This window comes from Spermophilus citellus, assembly GCF_964194105.1.
Source record: "Spermophilus citellus genome assembly, chromosome: X".
Lineage (NCBI taxonomy): Eukaryota > Metazoa > Chordata > Mammalia > Rodentia > Sciuridae > Spermophilus > Spermophilus citellus.
The window spans coordinates 1,375,992-1,401,498 of record NC_138190.1 but is presented as its reverse complement, the minus strand read 5'-3'; the positions used below and the strand labels follow the sequence as shown (position 1 = coordinate 1,401,498).

The following is a 25,507-nucleotide window of genomic DNA, read 5'->3' as shown; positions in this document are numbered from 1 at the left end:
AGTGCCTCACACGTTAGCAAGTGCTCTGCCACTTAGATACAGTGCCCGACCCCCTTTTTATTTTTGATGAAAACCAGTCTCAGTAAATTTCTGAGTGTCTTGCTAAGTTGCTGAGACTGACCTCAAACTTTTGCCATTTCCTGCCTTGACCTCCCTAGTGGCTGAAATTACAGATGCACACCTCTACACCAGCAGTTGGAATGAGTTTTGAAGAATTATAATCCAAATTTTTCCAGATGAAAATAGTATTCACAATCAGTTTCCTTGCTTTTGCTCATAAATTTGTAACTATGACTCTTCCTCTTTGCTTTATTTTTGCATCATTATGAAAAAGGTACTTAGCATATAATATTGTTTCTTAAGTATATATTTGTAAAACTCCATGGCTTGGTAGTTTATTTATTAGATAAACTTTGTTTTTATGAGCAATTTTAGGCTTACATAGTTTATTAGTCAGTGTTCTCTAGAGGAACAGTATCAAGAGGAAGTGTGATTATAAAAGGGGACTTATTAGATTGGCCTACTTGACCCAAAGCTGGATGTCCACAGTGGCCATCTGCAGCTGGAGAGCTTGAGAAGCAATAGCTACAGAGTCGAAGAGGCTGAGGCCTCAGAACAAGAGGGATCAATGGTGCTGCTGTAGTCCAGACCAAAGGTTCTGGAAACTCCCTGGAGAATCACTGTCAGAGTCCACTTTGGGAGAGTGAAGAAGACAGAGCCTGATATCCTCAGGCCATTGCAGCAGCCATCAAGAACCCATTTAGGGGGTTGGGGATGTGGCTCAAGTGGTAGCGTGGTCCCCTGGCATGCATCCGGCCTGGGTTCGATCCTCAGCACCACATACCAACAAAGATGTTGTGTCCCCTGAAAACTAAAATAAATAAATATTAAAAAAAGAAGAAGAAGAAGAACCCATTGAGAAGAAAGGACCTTGCTCTGCTGCTGCTTCCTTCTTCTTCCAACTTTTGTTCCACCCAAGACAGGGTCCTATTGGATGGTGGTGCCTACCTTAAGGAGGTTCTTCAGTTTGGTTCACTGTTCCACATGCCAATCATGTTTAGACACATCCTGATGGACACTCCCAGAAGCTGATTAATCGTCGGTATCTTTTAATCCAATCAAGATGACAATTAAATGTGCCATTACTCACCCCTTCTCTCCAGCTGGTACTCTCCACTGTTTTCAACATATTGCATTGGTGTAGGGTGTTTGTTAGTTACTAAACCAGGGTTGAACATTTGATAAAGAGAATGGATGAAGCAACATGTTATGATAAGCCAAAGTTCATCCTTTACCTTAGGGTTCCTTGTCTGTGTGATGTGATTGTGTGTCACATAGTTTACAAGATAATGTCATACAGAAGAGTTTCACTGCTCTGGGAATCCTGTGTTCCCCCTGTTCATCACTCCTCCTCATTGCTCCCTCCCTCTCTGCTCCCTGAGTCCCTGGCACCCATCAGTTCTGCTACTGCATGTATAATGTTGTCTTTTCCAGAATGTTCTTGACTTGGAATCTTACTGCACTTGGCCATTTCAAACTGACTTCTCTCACTTACCAGTCTGCCTTTAAGTGTGCTGTATCTTTCTAGGCTGCAGAGCTCATTTTCTGGGTGATGTTCTTTGATGTGGTTAAACTGCAGCTTCTCCATTCATTATTGAAAGGTGCATCTTCCTTGTGTCTAGCTTTGGGCAGCTCTGGATATGGCTGCTGTAGTCACTGAAGTGTGGGCTTCTGTGCCCATAATTTTCACATCATTTGCATAGACACCTGGAGTGTGATGGCTTGATTGTACAGTTTTTTGCATTTATTTATTTATTTAGAGAGGTGAGAGAGAGAGACAGAGAAACAGAGAGAATTTTTAATATTTATTTTTTAGTTTTTGGCAGACACAGCATCTTTGTTTGTATGTGGTGCTGAGGATCGAACCCGGGCCGCATGCATGCCAGGCGAGCGCGCTACCACTTGAGCCACATCCCCAGCCCAGTTTTTTGCATTTGTGATTAAATTTTGCATTTATGATTATGAGCATCATTCATAGTTTTCTTTTCTATTTAATACTTTTCTTTATCTACTTAATTTGGATAATATGGTAACTTATGCCTCAGAAAGAAATAGGAGGTGTTAACTCAGCTTCTATGTTCTGGAAAAAAAAAATTAGAAAATTGGTGGCAGTTCTTAAGTGTCTCATGGAAGCCTGTTTGAGATGTCAGAGCCTTTCCTTGCCTTTTTGGGTAGTAATTAGTTATTGAGTCTGTTTTTTTCAGCAGCCATGGGCTCATTTGTTTTGTGTATTCCCCTTGTGTGTAAGTTGTAGGAGATTGTCTCTCTCAAAGAAATGGTTCAGTTTCTGCAAGTTTCTAATTTGTGTCAAGCACGTTTATGATAATCTTCAATTCCAATGCATTGTTGATGATGACACTTTCAAATCTGTTAGTAGGTTTTCAGTCCTCTTTGCTTTTTTCTTTAATTTTTTGTATATTTTATACTTTTATTTCTTTCTATTTATGTGTCAGTGAGGATTGAACCCACTTTCTCCCAAGCACTAGGCAAACACTCTTCCACTGAGTAACAACCCCAGTCCCTGTCCTCTGTATTCTTAGCCTTATGTCAGTTTATCAGTGATGCTAATGTTCATGAAGAACTTGATTTTGCAGACTGTGGATTTCCTGGTTGCAGTTTCATCAACACCTTCTCTGTTACCTTCCTGTGGTTAATTTAGGTTTCCTTGCTCTTCTTTCTCTGGTTTCTTGAAGCAGCAGTTTCAATGATTGCTTTTAGCTCCTTTTCAGAAATGTGCGTTTGATCACTTAGATACCAATACAGCACCATATCTGGTGCTCTCTATGAATTTCCCATGATGGACTTTTACATTGTATTCCTTAAAAATGGTCACCTTGGTGCTGGGGATGTGGCTTAAGCGGTAGCATGCTCACCTGGCATGTGTGCGGCCTGGGTTCAATCCTCAGCACCACGTACAAACAAAGATCTTGTGTCCGCCAAAAACTAAATAATAATGATAAAAACAACAACAACAAAAATGGTCACCTTTTCTCTTGAGTCACCTCTTTGTCCTGTATTTGTTTAGAGTCCTGTGTTTCAGGTCCCCTTCCCTGGAGGCTCTTCAGCTGCTTCTGATCTGATTTCTGCTTTAGCTCCCATGTTCTTTGAGCATACATGGGATTTCACTTGTAGTGTAGCACTTGTAGGGGTGTGGCTTACTTCATGTGAAGTGTTGATGTGACCCTGAGACCTCAGTGTCCTTCCCCTTTGGTTGAAGCCCATGAAGCCCTCCTGTCTCCATCATTGTCATCACAGAGGTAGGCTGCTGTCTCTGGGTGTAATTGTGCATTCTTGATTGTTTGGAGTGGTTCTGTATGTTTTCAGTCCCTGAGTATGGTTCTGTGTCAGTGGCAGGGACATTTTCTTTTTGCCTGTTCCATCACGGTGCAGACATCATAGCATGCTTACAGATGTGAATGGTGGCCTTTACACACCCAGACTGTGTGGCATAGTTCAGGATTCTGGGCTAGAAACTTGTTGCTTTACCACACTCTGGAAGAGCTTCTGCCTTAGGTGTGTTTGCAGCACCATTCCTACACCCAGGATGAATGTCCTTCACAACAGACAACCATTGCACATGTGGCCCAACATTGATCAAAATGTCCTCGAACAGAGCATTGGTATGTGTCTCATGACTGTACATTATGGTAGTGAACCAGCTGCTGTTAAGAAGAGTTTGAGAGTCATTGGACATTCATTGTTGCTATGAGACTTAGAAAAATAGTGCCTGCTGTTTATTAAGAAGATTCTTTTGAGAGTTATAAAACTTTGTAAGACTGTCATTTGGACAAGGTGACATTTTTGGGTCATCGAGTTATTTCTAAGATGTGCCATCTTTCACTTACTCGATCTGGTTTTACAGTAACTACAGGAAATTATAAAATTATTGTGTTTATTAATAAATAAACTAATCAAATAGAGAACTCATGTTTTGGTCATTTAATAGTAAGCTAGTTGACTAATTTGTTCTTGAGTAAAGCACCTGTAAACTTCTAGTTGTTCTTAGTGTAATCACACAGGATGAGCTCAGTCTCCAGTTAACACATATTGACAACTTGTGTGAAAAGTTGTCAAAATGTTGTCTGTGAAGGAATCTTCTTAGTGACCCCATGCCCAGAGAGTGTGGGTGGTGGCTGGTTCTAGGCATTTCTTTAAGTATGGAACAATAGACTTTCAGAGGAAACAAGACATCAGTAAATTCCATGTTATCTATATTATTCTTGTAGGTACACGGAGCCACCAGAATGTCTCTCAAATGCTTAGTTTCATGATTCCTGCAATTTCCTACTCATCACCTTTCTTTTCTAAAGATCACTACTATCAGAAGTGCTTATATTAGGTCTGTACCACACAGGACGATTCTAGAACATGTAATAGAGGTGAAACCAATAGAGAAGTTAGGAGTGATCTGGGAGTCTGTCTTACTTCCTGTGAACTCACCAAAGGAAGGGTATAAATCACTATGATGCTTGGCTTCTGAGGAGCCAATTTCTAGTGTTGGAATGGGTGTAAGAAATTGACTGCAGGAAAGATTTGATGGACCACATCATGGAATTAATCAGAATTTCAGAGAATCCTGTGGACACCAAGCATTTTGAGTACATATTTCTTCTGCTGTCAATCTCTCCTGACCTCCAGTAAACATTTGTGGAATATTTTAGATCTCAGTGACCTTTGAGGATGTGGCTGTGAACTTCACCCAGGAGGAATGGGCATTGCTGGATCCTTCCCAGAGGAACCTTTACAGAGATGTGATGCTGGAAGTCTTCAGAAACCTGGCTTTTATAGGTAATAATGATTTTTTTTTAAAATCAAATAGAGAACTCATGTTTATTTTGGTCATTTGTACAGAACATGAGAAGGGAATCCATTGTAGAATTATTGCAGCATAAAAGGCACCTACAAGTTTGGCAAAGCATTTCTGTCTCCTAAAAATTCATAAATATTGTTCTGGTTTCTCATTTTAGAAAACAAATGGCATGAAAAAAACATTGAAGATGAGATCAAAAATTCCGAGATCATTCTAAGGTAATTGTGCTCACAAGAGGAGTTCTTGAGGGAATGTGAGAATGTCATATAATTTTTAAAACAGACCAACCCAAGAAGTATGCACAATTTGAAATGTATTTATTCTTATAAGAGTTTTTTTTTTTTTTTTACTAGAAATATATACTTAACTTTAACAGATATTCAATCTTTTCCAAGTACTTGGCATGCCAAAAGTTTATAAAATTGCATGTGAATATCACCATTTAGATAATTAGCATAGGGAAGCTGCATTGCAAAGGAATGTTTCCTTTCAATATCTTGAGTTTCAGGCAATTTGAACAAATCAGAAAACCTAGCCTTTACCTGATGTTGGTAGTAATGTAAGCCTAGGACCCATGAATAAATATAAAATCATGAATGAATCAAGCATTGATAATGTGCTGGTCATTCTTCAAAGAAGCCATGTGGTAAACTTCAATAGCCAAGAAGATAGTGTGGGGAAACTTTCAATGAGATTGCAGTTCTTAACTGGACAAAAAAAAAAATTTAATAGAGTAAATCCATGACGTTGTTATATGTGTGCCAAAGACTTCATATGCCTTTCATTCCTTCATAGGCAGATGACATCTCACCCTGAACACAAAAGCTACAAGCACGAGGAATGTGAAGAGAAGACATGTGAATTTAAACAGCACAGGCAATCCCTGGTTTCTCTCAAAAGTGTTCACACACAAATGTTAATACAAACTGGAGATGGACTCTATGAAAGTACAGTATGTGGGAACGTCCCCAGTTGTTCCAGTGACATTCAAAGGCATGAAGATACTCATACTGGGTGGCAACCCTATGAATATCAACAATGTGGTGAAGCCTCATCTTCTCCCACAGGTGTTCAAAGACACATGAGAACACAAAGTGGAGGTAAACCTTTTCAATGTGAGGTATGTGGGAAAGCCTTTCGTTTCTCCTCTTTATTTAGAAGACATGAAAGAATTCATTCTGGAAAGAAACTCTATCAATGTAAACAAGGTGGTCAAACCTTTATTTCACACACAAGTCCTCAAAGGCACAGGATCACACACATGGGGAATGCACGTTTCAAATGTAAGGTATGTGGGAAAGACTTTGCTTATCCTAGTTTACTTAGAATCCATCAGAGAACACATACTGGAGAGAAGCCTCATGATTGTAAGCAGTGTGGGAAAGCCTTTGCTAGCTCCAGTGACCTTCAAATACATGAAAGAACACATACTGCGGAGAAGCCCTATGAGTGTAATCAGTGTGGAAAAGCCTTTGCTACATCCAGTCACCTTCATTCACATGAAATAACCCATACTGGAGAAAAGCCCTATGAATGTAAGCAGTGTGGCAAAGCCTTTACTACATCCAGTTATCTTCAGATTCATAGAAGAACGCATACTGGAGAGAAGCCCTATGAATGTAAGCAGTGTGGCAAAGCCTTTGCTACATCCAGTTATCTTCAGATTCATAGAAGAACGCATACTGGAGAGAAGCCCTATGAATGTAAGCAGTGTGGCAATTTCTTTTCTAGTTCCAGTTACCTTTCCATACATGAAAAAAAACATACTGGAGAGAAGCCCTATGAATGTAAGCAGTGTGGCAAAGCCTTCACTCAGTCCTCTATACTTCACAGACATGAAAAAACTCATACTGGGGAGAAGCCGTATGAATGTCAACAATGTGGGAAAGCCTTCAGTACTTCTTCCTACCTTCAGACACATGAGCGGACTCATAGTGGGGAGAAGCCCTATGAATGTATGCAGTGTGGCAAAGCCTTTGCTACATCCACTTCCCTTCACATTCATGGAAGAACACATACAGGAGAGAAGCCCTTTGAATGTAAGCAGTGTGGAAAAGCCTTCAGTAGTTTCTCTGGCCTTCACTCGCATAAAAAAATTCATACTGGAGAGAAGCCTTATGCTTGTAAGCAGTGTGGAAAAGCCTTTGCTAGGTCCAATAGCCTTCGCAGACATGAAAGAACACATACTGGGGAGAAGCCCTATGAATGTAAGCCCTGTGGCAAAGCCTTTACTAGATCCAGTGAGCTTTACTCACATGAAAAAACTCATACTGGAGAAAAGCCCTATGAATGTAAGCAGTGTGGGAAAGCCTTTGCTAGATCCCGTTTCCTTCAGATTCATAGAAGATCGCATACTGGAGAGAAGCCCTATGAGTGTAAGCAGTGTGGAAAAGCCTTCACTCGTTTCTCTGGCCTTCACTCACATAAAACAATTCATACTTCAGAGAAGCCTTATGCATGTAAGCAGTGTGGCAAAGCCTTCGCTCGTTCATCTGGCCTTCATTTACATAAAAAAATTCATACTGGAGAAAAGCATTATGCATGTAAGCAGTGTGACAAAGCATTTGCTACATCCAGTAGCCTTCACAGACATAGAAGAACACATACTGGGGAGAAGCCCTATGAATGTAAGCAGTGTGGCAAAGCCTTTGCTAGATCCAGTTACCTTCAGATTCATGGAAGAATGCATACAGGAGAGAAGCCCTATGAATGTAAGCAGTGTGGCAAAGCCTTTGCTAGATCCAATAGCCTTCACTCACATGAACAAACTCATACTGGCAAAAAGCCCTATGAGTGTGAGCAGTGTGGCAAAGCCTTTTCTACATCCAATTACCTTCAGGTTCATCGAAGAATGCATACTGGAGAGAAGCCCTATGAGTGTAAGCAGTGTGGCCAAGCCTTTGCTAGTTCCAGTGACCTTCAAAGACATGGAAGAACACATATCGGAGAGAAGCTCTATGGTTGTAAAATATGTGGAAAAGCATTTGTTACATCTGCTCAGCTTCACTTACATGAAGCAACCCATAGTGCAGAGAAATCATAGTCATGAAAACAATTGGCAAAGTCTTCTGTTAATAAGCTTTCACTCATTAACATGTAAGAAGTTTTCTGTAGAAAAATTCTTAGAAAAAAAAAGAAAAATTCATTGAATGTGAAATATGGTAAATCAATATTTCTTGTCCAATTCAAAGTGAAGAAAGTGCTCACATGTTTGAATCTACCTATAGATAGTACTGGGGATTTAGTCTGCTGGTCATTTATTACTGAGCCATAGTGAAGGCAATTTCCCACTCACTGTCTTGACAGGGTCACAGTGACAATTAATGCTGGCAAAGCCACGCTGGTTGGTGGGAATCTGAAACCATGAGACCATTTTATTAAATAATTGGGACTTTTCATTTTCATGCTTATGTTTCTGACAGGAGGCATGAGTGTGTTAAATGCCAAACAAATTAAATATCAGATGGCTAGACCATAACAGGTAGTTCATGCATTGAAGGCTGTTCTTCTTCCCCTCAGCATATCAAGGACAAAGTAGAAGGCTGTTCTTCTATCTCAGTACACTGAGGACAAATCTGATAATGGACAACAAACATCCTCTGAAAGGGCACCGCATTGATTATATCAACTAGAACCCAAGCTCATATTTCCAGCCTCTTAGAAAACCTAATCATTATGCTTATTTTACAAAGCCCACCATATGTAGTCTCATTTTTGATTGAGGAAAGTTATATTATACACTTAGGAAAGTTAAAACATTTAAAGATATAATCTTCTCTTTTTATAAACCCATTTTTACTTTACATAGGGTTTTATGATGAATATAGTTAATATTGGCAGGAAGTGGACTGATGTTTACAACTTATTTATTTTAATTTTTTTAAAGAGAGAGCTAGAGAGAGAGAGAATTTTAATATTTATTGTTTAGTTATCAGCGGGTACAACATCTTTGTTTGTATGTGGTGCTGAGGATCGAACCCGGACCGCAAGCATGCTACCGCTTGAGCCACATCCCCAGCCCCACAACTTATTTTATATTGAGAAAAATTATAAAGATATGAGAACTAGTGCCCCTTGACTGAGAAACAAAGAAAGTCTTTGAGAAAGCAGCTCAACCAGTTTTATGAGAATAAATTTAGGAATTAATTTAAGTAGCTTTATAAGATATATTTTTACAACAATGTTAGAAATATTATCCTATTTACATTTTGGGGTTTAGAAATTCTTAAGTTTTTAGTTGTATGGGTTTCTGATATGTTTGAAGAATGATTTATAAACTTTAGGATATTTTAAGTATAAGATTTAAGGGGGCGTTTTTAGATGGGAATTTTAGATTAGAAATAAAGTAAAGGTGTACTTTAAATTTTAAGTTTAATGACAGTTTAGGAGACTTAGAATCTGGTTACGTAGTTTGGCATTAGTTAATAAGAAAATAGTAAATTTTGGGAAAATCTGAAAAATGTAAATTAGCGATGCATTTTATTAATGATTCTGTACTTTTAATAATTAAATAATTAAAGGTCATATCCTGGAAAAATGGAAATTCAATTGTTTTTTTTTTTTTTTTAATTATTTGAAATACTAGTTTTCTGCTCAGGTATTTTCTTCAATTTTCTTATGTATAATGCTTAGTATGCCTTTTTTTTTTTTTTTAAGAGAGAGGAGAGAGAGAGAGAATTTTTAATATTTATTTTTTAGTTTTTGGCGGACACAACATCTTTGTTGGTATGTGGTGCTGAGGATCGAACCCGGGCCGCACGCATGCCAGGCGAGCGCGCTACCGCTTGAGCCACATCCCCAGCCCCGAAATTCAATTGTATAATCAATGGCATATCTGAATCTACAGTGATGAGAAAAATTGCAATAAAAGATCACCCAGAGAAAGCTGCATTAGCTCTCTCTCTGGAGATTGCTCCAATGGAATGACTCCTGTCTCATCTTTTTGTCAACACCACTCATCCTTCAGGACCCCAGCAGAGCCACAACCTTTTTCCCTTTTGTTTTGAGACAGGGACTTGCAGAGGTCCTTAGGGCCTTGCTTAGGTGCTGAGTTTGGCATCACAATTGTGATCCTTCTGCCTCAGACCCTGAGTCTCTGGGATTAAAGGCAAACACTACTAGGTCTAACTGAATAATGCTTTAAATGTGAAAAATTCGGAAAATCATTCCATTTTCCTTGTTGCCTTCAAAGTCATTTCACTCACACTGGAAAACAACCCTCAGCACGGGGAAGATTGGGTACATTCTGTCAGCTTCCCATCCTAGTCCCGCTTTCCTTCTTTTATACGAAAATACTCACAGAGAGAAGCCCTGAGAATGTGATTAATGTGGGAAGTCTTCTAATTTTCCCAGTTTTTTATAAGGTCTGAGAAGACTCTTCTTGAAAGATTCATGCCAAAATGAATAAATCATATGCAAGTAAGTGTTCAAGTGTTTCCGTTTTGTTCACTTGTATGAAAGGACTCATACTGTGGAAAATCCTGTGGAAAAGCCATGTGGGGCAGTATGCAGCTTTCATGGTTTCCTTCAAAGACATAAAGGGATTCACATCAGGAAAACCCTTCTGTTCTTTAAACAATGTGGTTACACTTTCACTTTTCCATGTTCTTTTTGAACATCATGGAAGAACTCACTCTGGGGAAAAGCCTTGTATATAAAAATGTGGTGAGACCTTCAGTTGTTTCAGATCCATTTAGACTTATATAGACTTGAGAATTTTTTATTTTAATTTCTTTTACTTTTTTTTTTTTTTTTTTTTGGTACCAGGGATATAACCCAGAGACACTTAACCACTGAGGCATATCCTACTTTTTTTAAATTTTTTTTTTCAAATATTTAGACATGGTCTCACTGAATTGCTTAGGTCCTCACTATGTTGCTGAGGTTGACTTTGGACTTGTGATCCCCTGCCTCAGCCTGCTTTTCCAGTGGAATTACAGTCATGCAACCCCTTCAGCAAGAATCCTCTTTTTTTGAGAAAACCAGTGTAGGCGTGTAAAAAGGGTGTGTGCCTTCATTTCTTTCTATTCACAGGTAATGAGAATGCACCCTGGGTTGGATGTAGGAATTGTGTCAACATGAAGATGTGAAGGCAACATGTTTCTGCCAGTTAAATATCTCTTCTTTTTAGATTTAATTTTTCTGTCTGTATTTTTTGCATTTGCAGTCAACTATCCAATATGATAACATAATCTTATATTTACTTTGTATGTGTGTGCAAAATCTAGTGTGTAGTATGATTTTGTATGTAGAAGTATGCTATACAATAGTACAAAAGATTTGTACTTAAAATGTATTAACCTGTATTTGCAGCATTTTAATTCTGTTTTAGAGTTTTCATCTCTCTTCTTCCCTTGAGTCCATTTTCTCTCATCTTGCCCACTTTTATGACTTTTATATATGTTGTGACAAAATAAAAACTGTGAGAGGTTTTAAATATAATTACCGGGGTCATAGAAGAGAAAATAAACATTACTATTGTAATTATCATCATCATCATCACCACCACCACCATCGTCATATCTAAAGTGGCCAAGCCCTGATCCCATTCCTACCCCTTTTTATTTATTTATTAAGTTTTTATTGAAGTGCTTTTTAAATTCTTCCCAAGGGCCTCAGTATGTTGGTGAGGCTGGGTTTGAACTAGTGATTCTTATTCTATAGCCACTGGGATTACAGATGTGCTATCATGCCTGGCTCCTGGATGTTTCTTGAAACTTTGATGTAAATCAATATGTGCCTTCTTTCTGAGAGTTTCCAAGTCCTAATTGATTCAGAGGCAAGAATTACTTTTTAATGTGTTTATGTATACGAATGCCCTTCAAGCTCTAAGATTCTAGAATGATTCTGAGCATCACAAGAACATTAATTCACACCTTATACTCCAAATTTTTATATTTCCAGTTGGAGTAAACTGAAGTCCACTTGAAAAAAAGGTTATTTTAGGTAATTTCTGTTGAAAACAGGGTGGGAGAACTGCTTTAGTATTTAAGGAATCAAACTATTCATTTCTGTTAAGATCTTATGATAAAATGAAATGCAAGTAATCACTAAGAGTATTACAGATTTATTTTTAAAAAACAATTTTATTTTTCCCTCTGTGCACCAGACACCAGCTAATCAACTTCTCAGAGTCTCAGAGAGTATGGAACGTGGCCTGGTGCTCATGTGAGTGTTCTCTAGAGCACCAAGTTAAACTACAAAAGCAATCACCTGGGAGAGGTGAGTTGTGCCGTCCACACATGCACACTCACACCCACGTGCACACGCATGTACAGGATCAAGTCACCCTTTTCTCTACATACCCTCCCTAGTGCAGTTCTTTCATCCTCACTGTGTCATGCAACTATTGATTTCTTTGACTTTTCTTACAACATTACAGCCCACTACTTTTTCTCAAAAATTATTACTTCATGAATTCTCAAGTTATTTTGTGTGCTTTTAAAGTTTGGTTCCACATTGTGTATGTGAGTTGAGGCCTGTGCACTCCAGCATTCTGTACAGATTGGCTAAATATCTCTTATTTCCTCCTTTCCTCCCTTGTTTCCTTCAGATTTCACCCAGGAGTGCTCCACCACTGAGCTTCCCCCTAGCCCTTTTATTGTTATTTTTTGAGATGGGGTGACGCTGGCCTCAAACTTGTGGTCACCCTGCCTCAGCCTCCTACCAGCTGGGACCATAGAGATGTGCCCTTTTGTGTCCTGCAAATGGCCTCTTCCTTTTCCTTGGTGCCTTATTGGCCTGTTGATGACTCTGGGACCACCACTGTGTCACTCGTGTTTGTTCTAAGTCTCATGTGTTGTGTTGTATGTAGGCACATTAAAAGGCATTATAAAAGTTGTAATTTGTATGTATTGTTTGAAGAGGCATCTTCTCAAAATATACTTTGCCCTGTACACAATTGAGTTGCTTTCTATTTCTTCTCTTTCCCTGGTGCCAGGGACCCAATCTTGCCTTGTGCCTGCTAGACAGGTGCTCTAGCACTGAGCCCTCCCCTAGCTCAGGTGGTGAGTTTGCTGCTGCTGTGCGTGTGGACCCCACTGAGGACCACTTTGGTAGATGCAGCTCTGCAGGTTTTCCCCCATATTTTCACCTGTTCCCTTTCTTAAACAACTTTAATAGCAGGGAATTTTAACCACTGACATCCACCTTAGCTTTTCACCCCATGACTAATACTTAGGTGGAATATGCCAGAAAACCCAGGCTGGTTTTGTTTCTGTGTTCATGGTACCTCTGTAGCCCTGGGTACATCGTGTGATGCTCTTCTTCATACACAGCCTGTGATCAAAACTAGGAAATGAGGGACCCAGTCGGATGTCCTAATGTATTGGTGCCCCCTTCTGCACCTAAGAATCTTAAATAAGCTTCTCCAGAGACCCTCACCATAATTTTCTTTAAAACAAATATCAGGATATGTTTTGCAAAGATATTAAAATATGTTAGAATAAAGATGTGATGATGTTACTTCTGTTTTGGTAAAGCTTGGAAGATCTCTGAATTATCTCAAAAGTGATTAAAAATTCACTTTCTTTGAACAACCAAAAAAATTTATGTAGACTACTACAAAAATAAAATAAACCTCCACCCCCTCCCACTGGGTGTAAAGATAATGAAATTCCAACATCAAAGTCCAGAAAATTTTAGGTGATACCCTTCTGAACCCTGCCGCTAATAAATTAGCTCCCTGAATCTTCCTCAGGTATCCAGCCTCCTCTGCCCCGCATCACTAATAGAGCCTCCACTTGCAAAAGATTTCACATGGTACCCAGGAATTTTTCTTTCAACAATAACAGCAGGGTCTCTGATTGGGATTCAGCATCTCTGGTTTCAAGGTTCCTAGACACTTTAGAGCTTCCTTTCCCAGCAGTCGTGACCCAGACAAAATCCACAGTGGGTGCAGCACCCAGGAGGTGGTCACCCTTCATGAAGGCAATACACCTCTTGACCTTACAGACAATAAATCTCCAGGAGTCCTGCTTGCCAGTGCTTGCTCTGTACTGCAGGGGGTCCTACTTGTTGCTATAAACTTCTGGGAGTTCTTGCTGTGCTCTGCTGGGGTCATTCTACCCAGGAGGCCTGGACACCACTGGTCCTGGGGTGTATTAATGACTGTGGAGCAGGAGGCACTTGCATGGATGCCCATTTACTGCTGGGTCTGATGAACTTCCTGAGCAGGCACCCCCCAGTTGTTCCTGGATCTGCTCTTCACTGTCGCCTTCTTCCCTGCACTGCCTGAGCTCAGAGTCCCCTCAGTTCTCCACACTCATGTTCCTCTTTCCTGATGGCCTTGGTGGCCACCAGGGAACATACTCCCTCTCAGCCTCATGGGCTCCCACCAGACCCCTCTGCACAGGGGCACCATGGTGTACACCGCAGGTTTGGCAACTCCCCCTGCTGTGGAGTCTTGGTACACTGGGCCCCAGGGTCAACCTGGTGTGTGCCGCAGGGTGGGTATCTCCTCCTGTCCTGTGGAACCCTGGTACACTCTGCCCCTACCCTGGGTACCCTGCAGGGAGAACAGAGGGCCTCTAGCAGAGAACCTGGGTTCTGATCTGCTGTGATAGTGTGATTTAAGGACAGGTCAATGACCTTCATTGACCTATCCTGGGCCCACCCTAGGGAAGACTGCAGGGCTCCCTGGATGTATTCTGCTCCCTGGAACATGCCCCCAGGGAGAACTGTGTTTGTGTCATCTGTGACTGGCTGTGATTTGTAATTTGTTTTTATTTGTAGTCTGAGGTAAACACAAATTTCATTCAACCAAAAGTGAGTTGACCAAATGAGAAAAGGGACTTGGGAAAGAAAGATTTCTTTTTCTTGGAGAGCATATTTCTTGATATTGTAAGTGCTGCTGGGATGGAGACTGCATGATTTGGAGGGAATTTGAGCAAAGCAAAGCAAGTGAAAACCCTGTGACATGGGCTTCTGGAAAGGTGCTTTCAGCTGCTTCAATGGATAAAAATGAAAGTGCACCATTGATCTCAATTTGATGGATTTTTACATAAGAAAAAAGTCCCTCCCATTATTGAAACAAATTCATGATGGTTAAGGCTACTTCCATGTGAGGTGCAGACTCTGTTTCATTAATATAACATTATAGATAGGTGTTAGAATATTAGCAGACTGGAACACGGGTAAAAAGCAAATGCTGTGTTGGCTTTTTTAACACACAATAAAACACATCCGATTTATGTGTCATTCATTATCTCTCTTTCCTCTCTTTTTCCAAAATTTTAAATCAGAATAATTATGACATATCATGGTAGGTGAGTCATGGATATCTGTGACTCACATTTGATTATCCACCAGCCCCTTTTAGATTCTTTGTTTTGGTACAGAGTCTTGCTACAACGCCTAGGTTCTCAGATTCCTGAACTGCTGGGGTTATAGCTGTGCACCATCACACCTGTCTTCATTGTAAATTTTAAGGACAATTTTGGCAATGCCTGAAATACAGAATTATGATCATTTAATCACTGAATATCAGTGAAATAGTTAATGACACTTGTTTTCTGGAAAGGAGCGATACAACTGTCTAAATAAGGGTGCTGATCCCCTCAAGAGCACTCCCACTATGTCACCTGATTCCTGTTCCCTCCTAAGTGCCTCCTCCTAGGGCCACCTCTTTGGGAGCTGGCCTTTTACCTTATGAAATTTGGGAGCAACATAAATGCTCTCTCTACTCTCTCTGTCCTGTACAACATTTTGGCTGGTCTTAGATACAGTCTACTATTTCCCATTTTTTGAAAAGTATTTTTTGTTATTGTTGTAGTTGGACAAAATACCTATTTATTTATTTTTATGTGGTGGGTGCTGAGGATCAAACCTAGGGCCTCTCATGTGCTAGATAAGCACTCTACTGCTGAGCCAGAATCCCAACCTACTATTTTTTTTTTATAAAGAGAGAGAGAGAGAGAATTTGTTTTTAATATTTATTTTTCAGTTTTCAGCGGGCACAACATCTTTGTTTGTACGTGGTGCTATAAGATAGAACACGGGCCGCACCCATGCCAGGTGAGCCGGCTACCACTTGAGCCACATTCCGAGGCCCCAACCCTACTATTTTTATTTTTAGATGTAGTTTTTCTTATGTTTACCTCCAAAATACAGGAAATCATGCCCTAAATTTCACAGAATTTACTGAAATGCTTTGTATTTTTTAAGAGATTATAGATCATGGGAATATTCAATCTTCTTTGTGAGAAAGTGTGTTGTCTTTCCATTGATTTTGTTTTATTTTATGCCTCTAATTGTGTACCTTTTGTATTATAATAATTACATGTATTTTAGTTTTGTTTGTTTGTTTTGGTGTGTGTGTGAGTGTGTGTGTGTGTGGCCTGCTGGAGATTGATCCGAGGGAGGGCCACATACAAGCTTGGCAAGTTTTCTACCAGCGAGCTACTCTCCAGCCCAAGAGAATTAGTATTGTAGACTGTTGTTTATTTATTTGCTTACTTATTGAGTGCTGGGTATTGATGCCATGGACTTGCTCATGCCTAGTTCTCCTCCAGAAATGAATTTCAATTTGTGAGCAGCGTTCTGGAGGTGGGTAGGAGTTTTACTGTGGAATAAACCTACAGGCACTTGACCACTGAGCACATCCTCAGCCCTTCTTCTTATTTATTTATTTTTCTTTCTTTCCTTTTTTTAAATATATACTTTGTATAGTTGTAGATGGACAGAATACCTTTATTTTATTTATTTTTCTGTGGTGCTGAGGATCATACCCAGTGCCTCACACATGTTAGCAAGTGCTTTGCCACTTAGATACAGTCCCTGACCCCCTTTTTATTTTTGATGAAAACCAGTCTCACTAAATTCCTGAGTGTCTTGCTAAGTTGCTGAGACTGACCTCAAACTTTTGCCATTTCTCTGCCTTGACCTCCCTAGTGGCTGAAATTACAGGTGCACACCTCTACATCAGCAGTTGGAATGAGTTTTGAAGACTTATCATCCAATTTCTTTCCAGATGAAAATAGTATTCAAAATCAGTTTCTCTGCATTTGTTCATACTTTTTAAATTTGTAACTATGAGTCTTCCTCTTTGCTTTATTTTTACATTATTATGAAAAAGGTACTTAGCATATAATATTGTTTCTTATGTATATATTTGTAAAACATCATGGCTTGGTAGTTTATTTACTTCTTTATTAGATAAACTTTGTTTTTATGAGCAATTTTAGGCTTACATAGTTTATTAGTGTTCTCTAGAGGAACAGCATCAAGAGGAAGCATGATTATCAAAGGGGATTCATTAGATTGGCCTACTTGACCTGACGCTGGATGTCCACAGTGACCATCTGCAGCTGGAGAGCTTGAGAGTAGTAGCTGCAGAGGCCAAGAGGCTGAAGCTTCAGAACAAGAAGGATCAATGGTGCTGCCCTAGTCCAGACCAAAGTTTCTGGAAACTCCCTGGAGAATCACTGGCAGAGTCCACTTTGGGAGAGTGAAGAAGGCAGAGTCTGATATCCTCAGGCCATTGTAGCAACCATCAAGAACCTATTGAGAAGAAAGGAGCTTGCTCTGCTGCTGTTTCCTTCCTCTTCCAACTTTTGTTCCACCCAAGACACCGTCCTATTAGATGGTGCTGCCTAGCTTAAGGAGGTTCTCCAGTTTAGTTTGGTTCACTGTTCCACATGCCAATCATTTGTAGACACATCCTCATGGACACACCCAGAAGTTCATTAACCATCAGTATCTTTTAATCCAATCAAGGTGACAATGAAATGTGCCATTACTCATAGTATAAAATACCCCTTCTCAAATGATTTATAGTAGAGGTGGTAGAGAGAGAAAAGGGGAGGGGAGGGGAGGGGAAGGGGGATAGTAGAGAATAGGATAGACAGCAGAATACATCAGACACTAGAATGGCAATATGTAAATCAATGGAAGTGTAACTGATGTGATACAGCAATCTGTATACGGGGTAAAAATGGGAGTTCATAACCCACTTGAATCAAACTGTGAAATATGATATATAAAGAACTATGTAATGTTTTGAACGACCAACAATAAAAAAAAAAGTACCCCTTCTCTCCAGCTGGTACTCTCCACTGTTTTCAACATATTGCATTGGTGTAGGGTGTTTGTTAGTTACTAAACCAGTGTTGAACATTTGATAAGGAGAATGGATGAAGCAACACATTATGATAAGCCAATGTTTATCCTTTACCTTAGGGTTCCTCGTCTGTGTGATGTGATTGTGTGTGTCACGTAGTTTACAAGATAATGTCATACAGAAGAGTTTTACTGCTCTGGGAATCCTGTGTTCCACCTGTTCATCACTCCTCCTCATTCCTTCCTCCCTCTCAGTTCCCTAAGTCCCTGGCACCCATCAGTTCTCTAGTGCATCTGTAATGTTGTCTTTTCCAGAATGTTCTTGACTTGGAATCTTACTGCACTTTTCCATTTGAAACTGGCTTCTCTCACTTACCAGTCTGCCTGTAAGGGTGCTGTACCTTTCCAGGCTGCAGAGGTCATTTTCTGGGTGATGTTCTTTGATGTGGTTAAACTGCAGCTTGTCCATTCATTATTGTAAGGTGCATCTTCCTTGCATCTAGCTTTGGGCAGTTTTGGATATGGCTGCTGTAGTCACAGCAGTGAGTGTTCCTGTGCCCATAATTTTCACATCATTTGCATAGACATTTGGAGTGTGATGGCTTGATTGTACAGTTTTTTGCATTTATGATTAAATTTTGCATTTATAATTATGAGCATCATTTTCAGTTTTCTTTTTTATTTAATACTTTTCTTTATCTACTTAATTTGGATAATATGGTAACGTATGCCTCAGAAAGAATTAGGAGGTGTTCACTCAGCTTCTATGTTCTGGAAAAAAAAGTATAAAATTGGTGGCAGTTCTTAAGTGTCTCATGGAAGCCTTTTTGAGATGTCAGAGCCTTGCCTTGCATTTTTGGGTAGTAATTAGTTATTGAGTCTGTTTTTTTTTTTTTTTTTAGCAGCCATGGGCTCATTGTTTTGTGTATTCCCCTAGTGTGTAAGTTGTAGGAGATTGTCTCTCTCAAAGAAATGGTCCAGTTTCTGCAAGTTGTCTAATTTGTGTCAGGCACGTTTATGATACTCTTGAAGTCTCAATGTACTGTTGACGATGACACTTTTAAATCTGTTAGTGATCTGGGAGCCTGTCTTACTTCCTGTGAACTCACCAAAGAAAGACTATAAATCACTGATGTTTGCCTTCTGAGGAGCCAATTTCTAGTGTTGGAGTGGGTGTAAGAAATTGAGTGCAGTAAAGATTTGATGGACCAAATCGTGGAATTCATCAAGAGGCCAAAGGAATCATGTGAACATCATGCATGTTGAGTGTAGATTTCTCATGCTGTCAATCTCTCCTGGCCTCCACTATACATTTGTGGGATATTTTAGATCTCAGTGACCTTGGAGGATGTGGCTGTGAACTTCACCCAGGAGGAGTGGGCTTTTCTGGATTCTTCCCAGAAGAACCTTTACAGAGATGTGATGCTGGAGGTTCTCAGAAACCTGGCTTCTATAGGTAATATTGATGTTTTTAAAATTAATCAAATAGAGAACTCATGTTTATTTTGGTCATTTATGTAGAAGGTGAAAGGGAATCAGTTGGTGAATTATTGCAGTATAAATGGCACCTAGGATTTGGCAAAGCATTTATGGCTCCTAAATACTCATAAAGATTGTTCTATTCTCTCATTTTAGGAAACAAGTGGGAAGACAAGATCACTGAAGACCATATTGAAAACTCTGAGAGCAATGTAAGGTAACTGTCCTCACAAGAGTAATTCGTGAGGGAATCTGAGAACTGTCATATAATTTTTGAAGCAAACCAACCAAAGAAGTATGCATAATATGAAAAATATTTATTCTTATAATATTTTTTACCAAAAATATATACTTAGCTATAACACATATTCAGTCTTCTCAAAGTATTTGACAAGCAAAAAGTACAATGAAATTGCATATGTGAATATCACTATTTGGATAATAGCCACAGAGTATCTGTGTTGCAAAGGATTGTTTCCTTTCAATCTCTTTATTTTTAGGCAACTTGAACAAGTCAGAAAACCTAGCCTTTACCTGATGTTGGTAGTAATGTAAAGACCTATAAATAAATAGAACATTGTGAATGAATCAGGCATTGATTATGTGCTGGTCCCTTCTTCAAAGAAGTCATGGTAAACTTCAAAGGCACAGAATAATATGGGGAAACCTTCAAATCGATTTCAGTTCTTAATCAAACAAAGAAAAATGTTAATAGATTAAATCCATGTGACTTCATTATGTGTGAAAAGACTTCATATGTCCTTCATTCCTTCATAGGCAGATCACATCTCGCTGTGGACACAAATACTACAAGCATAAGGAATGTGAAGACAACACATGTGAATTTATTTATTTTTATTTTTATTTTTTTAAAGAGAGAGTGAGAGAGAGAGAGAGGGAGACAGAGAATTTTTTAGTATTTATTCTTTAGATTTTGGTGGACACAACATCTTTGTATGTGGTGCTGAGAATCGAACCCTGGCCGCACGCATGCCAGGCGAGCGTGCTACTGCTTGAGCCACATCCCCAGCCCAAGTGAATTTAAACAATATAGGAAATCTCTAGTTTCTCCCAAAAGTTTTCACACAAAAATATTATTAAAAACTGGAGATGGACCTTATGAAAGTACAGTATGTGGGAAAGTCATCAGTTCCAGTGACATTCAAAGACATGAAGAAACTCATACTGGGTGGCAACCAGATGAGTGTCAACAATGTGGTGAAGCCTCTTCTTCCCTCCCAGGTGTTCAAAGATACACAAGAACACAGAGTGGAGGTAAACCGCTTTAATGTGAGGTATGTGGGAAAGCCTTTCATTTCTCCTCTTTATTTAGAAGACAAAAAAGAACTCATTCTGCTGAGAAACTTTTTTTTTAAAGAGAGAGTGAGAGAGGAGAGAGAGAGAGAGAGAGAATTTTTAATATTTATTTTTTAGTTCTCGGCAGACACAACATCTTTGTTGGTATGTGGTGCTGAGGATCGAACCCGGGCCGCACGCATGCAAGGCGAGCGCGCTACCGCTTGAGCCACATCCCCAGCCCCTGCTGAGAAACTTTATGAATGTAAACAACGTGGTCATACCTTTATTTCACACACAAGTCTTCAAAGGCATAGGATCACACACATAGGGAATGCACATTTCAAATGTAAGGTATGTGGGAAAGACTTTGCTTCTCCGAGTTTACTTAGAATACATCAGAGAATGCATACTGGGGAGAAGCCCTATGAATGTAAGCAGTGTGGCAACACCTTTGCTACATCCCATCAGCTTCATAAACATGGAAGAATACATACCAGAGAAAAGCCCTATGAATGTCAACAATGTGGAAAAGCCTTCACTACTGCCTCCTTCCTTCAGATACATGAACGAACTCATACTGGAGAGAAGCCATATGAATGTAAGCAGTGTGGCAAAGCCTTTTCTACATATCGTTACCTTCAGATTCATGGAAGGATGCATGGAAGAATGAATGAATGTAAACAGTGTGGAAAAGCCTTCACTCAGTCCTCTCACCTTCACTCACATGAACGAACTCATACTGGAGAGAAGCACTATGCATGTAAACAGTGTGGCTAAGCCTTTGCTAGTTCCAGTTACCTTCATATTCATGGGAGAACACATACTGGAGAGAAGCCCTATGAATGTAAGCAGTGTGGCAAAGGCTTTGCTACATCCCCTCAGCTTCACAAACATGGAAGAATACATACCAAAGAAAAGCCCTATGAATGTCAACAATGTGGAAAAGCCTTTGCCACATCCTGTCTGCTTCACACACGTGAGAGAACACATACTGCAGAGAAATCGTATGCATGAAAACAATTGGTTAAACTTTTCTGTTATTACTGTTTCACTCATATACATGTAGGAAGTTTACTGGAGAAAATTCCTTTGCATTTGAAATATGGTATATCAACATTTCAGGTCATCCTCAAAGACAAGAAAGGGATCATACTGCTTAAAACATGTGTGTGTGTGTGTGTGAGAGAGAGAGAGAAAGAGAGAGAGAGAGAGAGAGAGAGAGAGAGAGAGAGAGAGAGAGAGAGACTGACTGACTGGGGATTTAGTCTGGTGATGCACTACCACTGAGCTACATTCCAGTTCCTTCTTACTTTTTATTTTGAGTCAGGGATTTGCTGCATTTCTTAGGTCTTCCTAAGGTGCTGAGGCTAGCCTCCAACATTGATCCTTCAGAATCAGCCTCTCAAGTCTCAGGGATTAAAGGCATACACCACCACATCTGATTGAATAATTCTTTAAACGTGAAATATGTCACAAATCATTCCATTTTCCCTGTTGCCTTCAAAGCGATTTCACTCACATTGAAAAACAAACCAACTGAATGTGGGGGATTTGCTACATCATGTTAACTTCCCATCCCAGTCCTGTTTTCCTTCCCATATATGAAAACACTCATGGAGAGAAGCCCTGTGAGTGTGAGAAAAGTGGGAAATCTTCTAGTTTTTCTCAGTATTTTTCTAAGGACTGGGAATAAAAAGTATAAATCCTATGCAAGTAAGAAATATAAAGGGTTCAGCTGTTCTAGTTTTGTTCAGTTGTATGAAAGGACGCATACTGTAGAAAATGCTGAGGATAAGCCATGTGGGGCAGTATTCAGCTTTCAGAGTTTTCTTCAAAGACATAAAGAATTCACATCTGGGAAGATTCTTTTTCTCTCTTTCAAAATTTTAGTAAGACTTTCAACTTTCCAGGTCCCTTTGAACAGCATTTAAGAAATCACACTGGAGAAAAGCCCTGTATATAGAATTGTGGTAGGACCTTTGCTTGTTTCAGATGCATTTGAACTTGTTCAGACTTGAGGAAATTTTTATTTTATTTCATTTTATTTATTTCTTTTGAGAAAACCACTGTAGGTGTGTGAAAACGGTGTTTGCCCTCATTTCGTTTCTTTCTTTTTCTTTTTTTTTTTTTTTGTCTATTCAGAGGTGACAAAAAGGCACCCTGGGATGGAGAGGAACATTGCATCAGCATGAAGATTTGAAAGCAACATGTTTTTCTGGGTTAAATCTCTCTTATTTTTAGATTCCATTTTCCTGTATTTTAAGTCTTTTGTGTCTCATGTTTCATTACATATTGTGTATGTTAGTTTAGGCCTCTCCACTCCAGCCTTTGGTAGATTGGTGAAATGTCTCTTCTGAACTTCTTTCCTCCCTTTCTTTGTTCACATTTCACCCAGGAGTGCTCGACCACTGAGTTTCTTCACAGTCCTTTTAATTGTTACTTTTTGAGATGGGGTGAGGTTGGGAGCTGGGACCATATGGATGTGTCTGTATACCCTGCAGCTGGCCTCTTCCTTTTCCTTGATTGCTTATTGAGCTGTTGATGACTCTGGGACCACCACTCCTGTGACTTGTGCTTGTTCTAAGTCTCATGTGTTGTGTTGTATGTAGGCACATTAAAGAGCATTATAAAATAATGTCATTTGGGTATATTGGTTGGAGACGCACTTTCTCAAAATACATTTTGCCCTATACTTGAGTTGCTTTCTCTTTTCTTTTCCCAGTTCTGGGCACCCAATCCTGCCTTGTGCATGCTAGGCAGGCATTCTAGCACTGAGCACTCCCGTAGCTCAGGCGATGAGTTTGCTGGTGCTGTGTGTGTGGACCCCACTGATGACCACAACAGCAGATCCAGCTCTGCAGGTGTCTCCTCCACATTTGCAACTGGTCTCTTCTTTCTTAAAGGTCTTTTATACCAGTGAATTTTCTAAAAAACTACATCCAGCTTAGCTTTTATCTCCATGAATAATACTTAGGTGGAATATTCTAGAAATCCCAGGCTTGATTTTTCTCTGTGTTAGAGTTCCTCAGTAGCCCTGGGAAAATTGTGTAATGGTTTAAGGTTAAGAAAACCTTCTTAATACACACTACATGGCCAAAGGCTTGGTAAAGAGTGTCCCAGTCTGATGTCCTAATATAGTGACACTACCTTCTCCACCAAAGAATCTTTTTTTTTTTAAAGAGGAGAGAGAAAGAGACAGAGAAATTTTAATATTTATTTATTTTTTTAGTTTTTCAGCGGACACAACATCTTTGTTGGTATGTGGTGCTGAGGATTGAACCCGGGCCGCACGCATGCCAGGCGAGCGCGCTACCGCTTGAGCCACATCCCCAGCCCAAAGAATCTTAAATAAGCTTCTCGAGAGACCTTCACCATAATTTTCTTTCAACAGAATGTCAGGAAAGGATTTTGCAAAGATCTCAGTGGTAAAACTTGGAAGACCTCTTACTAATCTTACAATTGGTACACAAAGGACTTTCTGTGAACTAAAAAAAAATTCTTACATATACACACACAGAAAATATAAACCTGTATCCCTGTCCCAGTGGGTGTAAAAAAAGATCAATGAAATTCCAAGCAGTGAACCAAAAAATTTTACGTGATATACCTCGGAACCCTCCAGCTAACAAATCTGCTCCTGGAACATTCCTTGGGTGTCTAGCCTCATGTGCCCTAATCACTAGTGAAGCTACAGCCTCCAATCAGGTGATATTGTGCAGTACATGAAGTGGAGAGGGCTGATTCTGCTCAGGCTAAAGGATTCAATGACCCATTCTAAGGAATCAAAGCATCCTGAGGAAAAGCTCACCCAAAACCTATTCAGGTGTCATGGATCTTGTGCAATCATTGATCAGAGTTCCTTACATTCTTGTGTCCAAATATTAAGGTAGCCAACATGCCAAAGATGGGATGGTTGTCACTGCTGTCTCTGTTCCAGACTTTTGCTGTGTCTCAGTGTTCATTTGGAAAGAAAGGCCAAAAGAGCGTGCTGTGGCACTTCTGTTTTTAATAAATACAGCCTAAGCCATCCAGTAGCTCTTCATCTTTAAAAGATAGTTTTGAATGCTCCCCAGGATTACTGAAAACTTTCTTTCTACCTAATGAGACAGTGTGGCAATTTCCTAGTTTTACATCTTTGATTCACTAGAAATATTGTATAGTGGTGTGTGAGCCCTTGACACACTCTGGACTTCTTTCTAATAAATCCGTTTGCCAAAAGCTTGCTCCTGGACAGTGTGAAGAACTGGAGTGTACGCAACTGTCCTGGGGTGTGGGTATTCTTTGTAGGAGTTCAGTCTTGATGAGTACATCAGTGCAGGAATCAGACTCCTAGGAGGGCTACAGAATCTCCTGACAGGATCTGCCTACCTCTTCTGGGCAATAGTGTTGGCATGTGAGCTGGCAGGTGGATGGCCACCTTCTGATGGGTTTGGGTGTGTAGCTGAGCAAGTAGGGAGAATGTACAATGATTAAGTGAGAATTTAAATATTCTTTGTCATATTGAAGACATGATTTGGGGGCCAAACTCGATAACAAGTAACCTCTTAGACCTTGAATCACATATTTTTCTTCATGTATGCATTTTCTCACAAACTTTTGTAGTGTGTTGCTTATGTGGAACAAACTGAGATGAATATTGAGACGTTTATTTAATGGTACAGTGTACTAGAAATTTTAAAGACTTACAGCAGTCTTAAATTCCACTCTTGTTAAAATTTTATGAAAGACTGTGAAATCCTCAAAATTCTTGTAAATCCCCAGGTGCTGTGGCATACACCTGAAATCCCAGTTGATCAAGATTCT

The 25,507-nt window shown here is 39.7% G+C and overlaps 1 protein-coding gene across 7 annotated transcripts in view; it reads left to right on the top strand.

Moving 5' to 3' along the window:
- The window catches only part of LOC308639070 (zinc finger protein 442-like), a 186,599-nt gene extending 167,217 nt beyond the window's left edge, over window positions 1-19,382 (top strand). For 3 of the 7 annotated variants that reach the window (XR_014019972.1, XR_014019973.1, XR_014019974.1), the window contains 2 exons: window positions 5,028-5,088; window positions 5,666-6,358. Coding sequence is in view for 1 of the 7 variants with exons in the window: in XM_081277054.1 (XP_081133180.1) it covers window positions 5,028-5,088; window positions 11,979-12,091; window positions 12,423-12,484 (236 nt within the window). In the remaining 6 variants the exon portion in view is untranslated. Of the gene's footprint in view, window positions 1-4,721; window positions 4,849-5,027; window positions 5,089-5,665; window positions 6,359-11,978; window positions 12,092-12,422; window positions 12,944-19,255 lie in introns of those variants that run through there. The other 4 variants (XR_014019975.1, XM_081277054.1, XR_014019970.1 and 1 more) reach the window with 4 other exon arrangements.
- The last annotated feature ends 6,125 nt before the right edge of the window (window positions 19,383-25,507 follow it).